At 36.6% G+C, this 8,471-nt stretch overlaps 1 protein-coding gene and 1 pseudogene across 1 annotated transcript in view; one reads left to right on the forward strand and one right to left on the reverse strand.

Annotated features, from left to right (window-relative positions):
• Nucleotides 1-952: 952 nt before the first annotated feature.
• Nucleotides 953-3,213, forward strand: LOC107662886 (cilia- and flagella-associated protein 161-like; annotated as a pseudogene).
• Nucleotides 3,214-4,591: 1,378 nt separating this feature from the next.
• The window catches only part of LOC107662887 (interleukin-12 subunit beta-like), a 4,823-nt gene continuing 943 nt past the window's right edge, over nt 4,592-8,471 (reverse strand). The window contains exons 3-7 of the mRNA XM_016453004.1: nt 8,078-8,326; nt 6,231-6,333; nt 5,982-6,145; nt 4,888-5,051; nt 4,592-4,770 (exon numbers count right to left, since the gene is read on the reverse strand). Of these exons, the coding sequence (XP_016308490.1) occupies nt 4,636-4,770; nt 4,888-5,051; nt 5,982-6,145; nt 6,231-6,333; nt 8,078-8,326 (815 nt within the window). The 3' untranslated portion in view covers nt 4,592-4,635. The remainder of the gene's footprint in view (nt 4,771-4,887; nt 5,052-5,981; nt 6,146-6,230; nt 6,334-8,077; nt 8,327-8,471) is intronic.

The raw sequence follows: 8,471 nt of genomic DNA on the forward strand, positions 1-8,471 counted from the left end.
AAATAGATAATATTTTGCCCTCCATATATTTCAATCCAAGAAAAAAACATTCATGTCACGTTTTAAGAAAAACTTTATTTGTTGTGTATAACACGTGACGTGACTATAAAACACAGCTGCAAGGAGCAAAATGGGAATAAAAAAGGAATACAAATCAGCCAGGAACATAAAAAAATGATTTTATTAAATCACTGTAAATCTAGTTTTGAACTCTAGTAGGCTATTCTATTCACAAATGTATTCTCTTGCCCCTGAAATACATTTTGAAATATATTTTGGTATATGAAGGTTGAAACTAAATATATATTCAATATATGCAAAGAAAACAAAAATAACGAATTTATTCAACAATTTGTCTCTCCACGTCCCCCTGGTGCCATTTTGGAGAGTATCCACCACTGAACAACATTATATATAGATCAGTGGTATTGAACGTAAACAGCATATGCTAATCTGTGTCAGATGCGTCACGTGTGACGCAGCTGACACAGAATAGCACACGCTGTTTACATTCAAGCGGATATTCTCCAAAATGGCACCAGGGTGACGAGGAGGAGACGAATTGTTGAATAAAGTCCTTATTCACATGAGGGTGAGTAATTAATGACAGAATTTTCATTTTTGGGTGAACTAGCCCTTTAACTAATGAACCTTATTGTAAATTGTTACCAATTCATTTAGAGTGTTTTAAAGCATTGCTTTTTTTCAGCTGGTTTAAAGTTGAAATAGATTTTCAAATGATTTTTAAATGCACAAAAATAAATAAATAAATATCGCTACTTAAAAAATAGCGTAAATAGCGCACATCTGAAACAGGCAGCAAAAGGACGAACTTTTTACCTTGGAGACATAACACAGGCACGCATGGTAACGGTTCTTACGTGTAGTTGGCACGTTTCGTTTCCTTTTGCGTTACAAGTTAAATTTGCCCAGTTATCTGTCTGTCTGTGAAATGGCTCATGTCCGGATCTATAATCCGCGCGTCCGTGTGGCCAACTGGAAAGAAGACGTGACTTTAGAAGAGCTTTGTTGTTTTGACACATCTCATGTTTGTTGTCAAGTCCCGACAGAGAGCACGTGCGTAAATGAGCAGTGTCTCTGCAGGAAACTCGAAAGAACTTCATCCTGCATAAAGACAGGCGAGCTCACAGTTCAGAAAGAAGGAGCTCTGAGACAAAACACCCTGAAACCAGTACGTTTTTTCTCTGATATATGAGAATGTTTTCAACAATGCTGCAAGATGAACAGGTCGTCAGATAAAATATTTATATAATTTTAATTTGGAAATTGTAATGAATACCGTCATTTGTCATTTAGCGTAATATTTACAACCTTATAAATATATTTCAAAATATACACAAAAAAAGGCCAAATATATGTATATGAAGGTTGAAACTAAATATATATTCAATATCAAAAATAGATTTCATTGAGCTTTACTGTTTGCAAAATATATTTAACATTCATTCAAAAAAATATATATATATTTTTGCCAGAAATATATTTTTGGTCAAATGGGATTTGGAAATTGGTAGTGAAAGGAATTGCTAGCAAATTTCACAAATAATTACAGAGAAACTACAAGTAACACATTGACTGAAATATATATTTTTTTGTAAAACCTACTCCAATAATATGTGTTTTATTTACAACTTCGAAAAATATGTAGTGCAGTGATGCGTGAATGTGAGACTGATTCTGTTTTTTCTTTAGGTGAGTTTATCAGTGTCGCAGGATGGCTTTTTGCACTTCGGAGATACAGTCATGCTGGTGAACTCTGGAGGTGGAGAGCACGCTCAGAGTGGCTCCTGTGTCCTCAGCATCATTGCCGACAGCCGTAATATCGCATCACAGTCTGACACAAATTCAGTCCCCCACCTTCTCGGGCCCCTCCAAGTAGGGGGAGCCCACAGCATGATGACCCCTTGAGTTAGAAACGCCTTTATCATTACAAGGTATCACACATGCACATTCAGACTCACTCAATCGTGCACACATAGTTGCTGACCTGTTTTATCATCTGTGGTCTGTGATTCAGTGTTGATGGGACCTCAGATGGAGAGGTGCTCAGATACAATCAAAGCTTTGCCCTGAGAACGACTGCAGGCTTTGCCGGAGAGGTAAACAAGCAAATGGCATGTATACACAGTTTTATGTAATTGCTGAGTCTCATCTTGCGATCTGTTGGACTCCACATAGCTGTTCCTCGCCAGTGATCACAAAACATTTCTGAAGTGTGCTAAGAAGTCTCGACTACAGGAGTTGAGCTTGGTAGAGGAGTTTGATTTCCTGTGCTGGTGGAAGGTGATTTACGTTGACCCCCAAGAACGGCTTGAAAATGAAGGATGCCCTGTTCAGGTTCACACACTTTCAATTAAATCTTTTGCAGATTTACTTGATGTTGTATAATAATGTTGCGTGAATGCTTTGTTTTGGCAGGTGAACAGCAAGGTTTTGATTTCCCACTGTAAGACCAATCAATGTTTGGCTGCTCTGGGCAATCACATCCTATGGTAATATGCTATATTTCATATTGTAAGAGTAAGTGATTCAGTTAAAGTGAGCAGGAAACAGCTAAATATTACAGATACTCAAAAATTCAGTTCATAATTAATAAAATCCACCCCCATTCTCCCATTCACATTTTCTTGTTAAAAATCATGTTTCACTCATTGCTCTTGCATTTCGTCAATATTTGCAAGCTCAATATTTAGACCTATTTAGATTTACCATTTTTTATTTAGAATTTTTTCTATGTATAATGTAAACATATATGCACATATATAACGTTTAACAATTCATTTAGCATTTTTTATATATAATATAAAAATAAATATTTAAAATAATAATATTATATATTATGCATAATATTATTTTAAATATTTTTATATATAGAAAAATACCTGATTGAGTTTAAGAACAGGTCTGTCTAGTTTAATGTTAATTCTGTGAGGAATAATTGCTAGTGTTTATCCATTTATTTGGTTTGTTTGTGTTTTGTGTGTTTAGGACTCTTTTTGGTAAAGCGTACGAACTCACTGCTCACACCATCTTGGCTCCCATAAAGCTGAGCGGGACAATAACCACTGGCTGTTTTTCATGGCTTATCCTGCCAATCAAAATCAGAGCCTGATGCAACTGCAACAAGACTCAGACACAACAGATGAGCAGAGAGAAAAACAAGAGGACACGCAAATAAAAAAGTGCAGTTAAAAAGAACAGAGATGTAAATGGAAATAACAATTATACCAATAAATATTTTTGAAAATACAATATTTTATTTCTTTAAATATTTACTGTTATATTTCCGTTAGTGAGCTCTGTTGATTTTTCTTGTACAAAAGGTAAATAATTCCATAAAGCTCCCAAAAGGAGGCAGCATCCCCTCCATCCTCACTGCTGCCTTCTGCTGTTGACTAAAAGTTTCATAAACATGCTCAGCTCAGCATTAATATTTATAGAATTTATTCAGGACATCTTATACACACATTCACTGTCTCTATTTACAATGTTTCAATCAGCACAAAAAAATATGCTTTTAGAAAATCAAAAACATGCCCAATTCAGGCGTTTCCAATTTTTCTGCTGATTTTTCTGTTTATTTTTCTTCTTGTTGCATGGTTTTGAGTTTGCTTCCACTTTATTTTCTTTGTTACAGCCTCTTTTTTTCCTTTTGGGCACCTATACGGAGAACAAGAAATCGTCTGCATTCTGTTGTAACCACACACACATAATGTGACCCTGGACCACAAAACCAGTCATAAGGGTCAATTTTTCGCAATTGAGATTTCTACATCATATGAAAGTCGAATAAATAAGCTTTCCATTGATGTATGGTTTGTTAGGATAGGACAATATTTGGCCGAGATACAACTATTTGAAAATCTTGAATCTGAGGGTGCAAAAAAATCTAAATATTGAGAAAATCGCCTTTAAAGTTGTCCAAATGAAGTTCTTAGCAATGCATATTACTAATCAAAAATTACGTTTTAATATATTTACAGTAGGAAATTTACACAATATCTTGATGGAACATAATCTTTACTTAATATCCTAATGATTTTTGGCATAAAAGAAAAATCTATAATTTTGACCCATACAATGTATTTTTGGCTATTGCTACAAATATACCCCAGCGACTTAAGACTGGTTTTGTGGTTTTGGTTTTGGTCATATACTGTATATCTGAGATTCTCTCTCATATACTTTTACTCAGCAAGGATGCAGTTAATTGACAAGTAAAGACATTTTTCCATCACAGGAATAAATACGATTTATGAAAAAGTTTGTTGTTTTAGGATTTAGTGAACAATATGAGGAAGTATGTTTTAATGTGTTTGCACAAAAATCAACATTTCACAGTAATTCCTGTCAGTAAAGGCTAGTGAATCACAGTCATGCGACACCATGATCGCAACTGTGCTATTGCTTAATCTGAAGGAAGCGTGAGACAGAACAGAGCAAAGGTTTTTAATAGGACAGAGAAATGGTACATACAATCAGTGCGTAACAGTCATATGCAACCAAAGACATGATCATTCATACATAAACACATATACAGAGAATAAATAAGGAATTGGAAAATGGGACAGGAGATATAAATAAAGGGTTCAGGAGGAAGGGAGGTTTAAATAGCTAGTTTACGTTTTTCCACTTGCTCCACTCGCTCCACTGAGAGAGGAGCAGCAGGTCTCTGCAGCGGACCCTTAGTTTCGTGATGGAGCCCTGCACTTTGACCTTTGAGCCCTCCTCCCATTCTTTAGTCTTCAGCTGAGAAGATACAGAAGCAGAAAACAAGAGAATTCATTACTGTAACATTCTTAAAGGGACAGTTCATTCAGATGAAATAATTGTCATTGTTTGTGTGTGCAGGAGAGCGTGTCGTACCTCCCCATTGTGCCGTATCTCATACTCTATCTCATGCTTAAGAGGAAAGAAACTGTGGGGCTGCGGCCAGGTCGAGGGAGGCTTCACCTCTAATTCTATGATTTGCTCATCTCTCCCCTCATTTTTTATAGTGCAGATTGAAATGCTTGGATCTGCTGGCTTAACTAGGAAAAACAGAGAAAACACATCCAATCAGATGTGCTTTAGATCAGTGGTTTTCAACCAAGGAGCCGGGGCCCACTAGTCTCAGCCTCAGACGTTGGCTAAACGTCTGATGCATATGGCACACAAAAGTGGAAACACTTCAGGAGTTTCGAAGTCGTCGTCGGATTGGTTGAATTATACAGGATTTCTGGGATACGTGTGTGTCGCGTTCTTTAACGTTCCGCCTGGAAACAAAGATACCGTGCCGCCAAACCCCCTCACGAAAGAAGAAAGCCGTTGTGAAGAAAGCACGTCATCAACCGTGATGACGAGCGCTTATCAGGATCAACTAAATGCTGGATTTTCAAAAATATGTGAAATATTTAAAGTTCGCGGCACAGAATATTTTAAATACATCCATGAGTTTTACACACCGGTCTGTTATTGTGGCGACATTTCCACGCCCCGAAACATGACGCTGAAACGAAACGGACTGTGATTGGTTGTTTGACATGTCGGTCAAACGGCCTCAAGGGCGGGCCTTGGCCAAAGAAAGCTGCCATGGATTCCAGACCTTCAGCTGTCAGTCTGAAGGTCTGGCTACGCGAGACTAGGGGCCCACTAGAGGACCTCAGCAAACTTATATTAATGATTGATATTAATATTATTAAAAATATACAATCTTTTTTTTTTTGCATCAGTTTGCATCAGTTGTGTATGGCAGGGTTTAAATGTCCCCTTTAAAATACAGTTTCTCCCAGTTTCTGTTAATAATATGCTATAGTTAATGTTTGTTTTCATTTATTAATAATCACATTAAATATTTAACTGTTTGGTTGCCAACATTCTTCAAAATATCTTCTTTTGTGTTCAACAGACGAAAGAAACTCATATAGGTTTAGAACAACTTGAGGGTGAGTAAATGAATTTCCTTTAACCCACATACTCACCAATGTCTCGTAGATAGAAGCTGTAGTCGGTTTTCATATAGCAGCATGTGGAAACTGCCTCCCCTGTTATCAGAAGCCGCTCAGACTCTTCAGAATATGAATTGGTGGAATGTGGGAGAAAAAATACCCCATCCACGGACTGTGACACCCAGTCACCATTATCCCTAAATAGATACAATTCGCATGCTTGGTTGAGTCAATGATGAAATAAGCTTAATGTATCTGTGGGTGTGTTTGTATTTCTGATACCTTGTATTGCGAAGTCTGAAAGCAGTAAATTCATCTGAGGTCCAGGCACATTTGATATTTTGAGTGCAGGAAAAGGTTTCAGCTGTGCAGTTGATTTTAAAAGCTGAAAAGGAAGAAAGAAATACACTGAAAAGCTGAGCCTGACACTGAACAGACAAAGCTTGAGTACTCTGACCGTGTCCAAAACCGAAAGTAACTGCCTTCCTGCTTTGTGGCCCAGACAGTCAATGACTCAACAGGCAGCTTTTTTATGAAGTCACTTTTTAAGGAAACTAGTTTCAAACTGCATTCCACAACCATACCATCACATCTACGGTCTTAAAGGGGTCATATGATGCGATTTCAATTTTTAATTTCTCTTTGGAGTGTTACAAGCCCTTGGTGCATAAAGAAGATCTGTAAAGTTGCAAAGACTAAAGAACTTTTTTCCACTATAAAGAAAAGGAAATGTTGGATGTTAAAGGTTCTTCAAGGGGCCATTGATGCCAGTAAAGAAGGCTACACCACTTTTAACATATTTTTAAGTGTAATTATCTAGATCAATGGTTCCCAAATAGTTTTGCTTCAGAACCCAGATGTTACATTCAGATAGGTGAAGCTAGAAAATAAAAATATCCATAAAGATTCTAGATGTCAGCAAGATTCTACAATTTGTTTGAATGCAGTCTTTGATGTCATAAACAAAAAATAAAGGTTCGTTATTAAGATCAATGGTTCCATAAGGAACCTTTCCATTCCACAAAAGGTTCTTTATATAGTGGAAAATGGTTCTTTAGATTATTAAAATGTTCTTCACACCAAGAAAGATGGTTATTGTAAGAACTGTTCACTGGAAGGATCTTTCAGGAACCAAAAATTGTTCTTCTATGACATTGTTGCGAAAACACCCTTTTTTAACCTTTATTTTTAAGAGTGTGGAAAGCATTTTCTCCTTGTTTGATAAGCAATGCATGAGCTGCATTTTATGATTTGCATATGATGAGCATCGTTTTTTCCTGCTGTTTGTGACTGTGAGGACACCATTAGTAAGGATCACTGATCTAGATGATCAGAAGTGAACATAGAAGTGTGTTTACAGTTAAGTGACTTTTGTAAAGTTAAAAACGGATTTCTATGAACTGATTTACTGCTTAACTGTGCACATTTTATTTAGCTGTGCCTTTCTAAAACTATATACACAGCCTCTCATTCAGCTATGAGTAAAATACTGTGGTTTTGTGGTTTTAAAATATTGTGGACAGTGTTTTAATGTGTAATGTATTAATGTAATATAGGATGGTTAACTCACGCAATGGTTAATGAATATCATGATGCCACGTCTTTGCGAGATTAACATCCTTTTTTTGGTTTTAGGATGCTATTCCTATAATACACTCTTTAAAATAAAAATCCTTTATCTTTATAAGGATCTGTGGTTCCATGAAAAACCTTCAACATCCATAGAATCTTTCCATTCCACAAAGATTTAGATTTAGATTATTGAAATATTCTTCACACTAAAATAGTAGTTCTTTAATGGCATTGATGGTTCCACGAAGAACCTTCAACATCCTTGGAATCTTTCCATTACACATTGGTTCTTTATTGTGAAAAAGTTCTTGAGATTATTCAAATGTTCCTTACACTAAGAAAAAATGGTTCTTTTAGGAACTTTTCACTGAAAGGTTCAAAAATGGTTTGTCTATGGCATTGCTGTGAAACCCCCCTTTTGTAGCCTTTATTTTTAACAGTGTATGGCAAACCTTAGTCAATCATACGTAAAGCCTAATTGCTAACCATAAAAAGTGACTGCATGATAGGAATGTTAGATAGATATAAAGTAGATGATGTTCAGCAGATGTTCCCACCTGTAGCTTCTTTAGACTTGTCGAGCAGGAGATAGGTGTAGTCTTCAAGACCCGTATCATTCCAGCAGGTGTAATTACCGGTTAGGTCTTCCTGCAGGTCAATCACGGTCAAATCCCGCCCACTGAGGATTTCAAAATCTGATTGCAATATGTTCACTATGCTATTTGCGTCCTCACGTCTCCATGTGATTTTGTCTTTATCTGTTCTACAGGTCAGTGTAACAGATGTGTGTTTCTCAGCCAGTTCAACTGCATAAAGAGAAACAATTCAGAACACAGAATGGATGTATAAATATGTATGCTTTTCTGGGTAGAAACCTAAAAGTGGGGGAATCCCCCACTGTGTGTGTGTGTGTGTGTGTGTGTGTGTGTGTGTGTGTGTGTGTGTGTGTGT

This window comes from Sinocyclocheilus anshuiensis, unplaced genomic scaffold (assembly GCF_001515605.1).
Source record: "Sinocyclocheilus anshuiensis isolate Anshui unplaced genomic scaffold, SAMN03320099.WGS_v1.1 scaffold739, whole genome shotgun sequence".
In the NCBI taxonomy this organism is placed as follows: Eukaryota; Metazoa; Chordata; class Actinopteri; order Cypriniformes; family Cyprinidae; genus Sinocyclocheilus; species Sinocyclocheilus anshuiensis.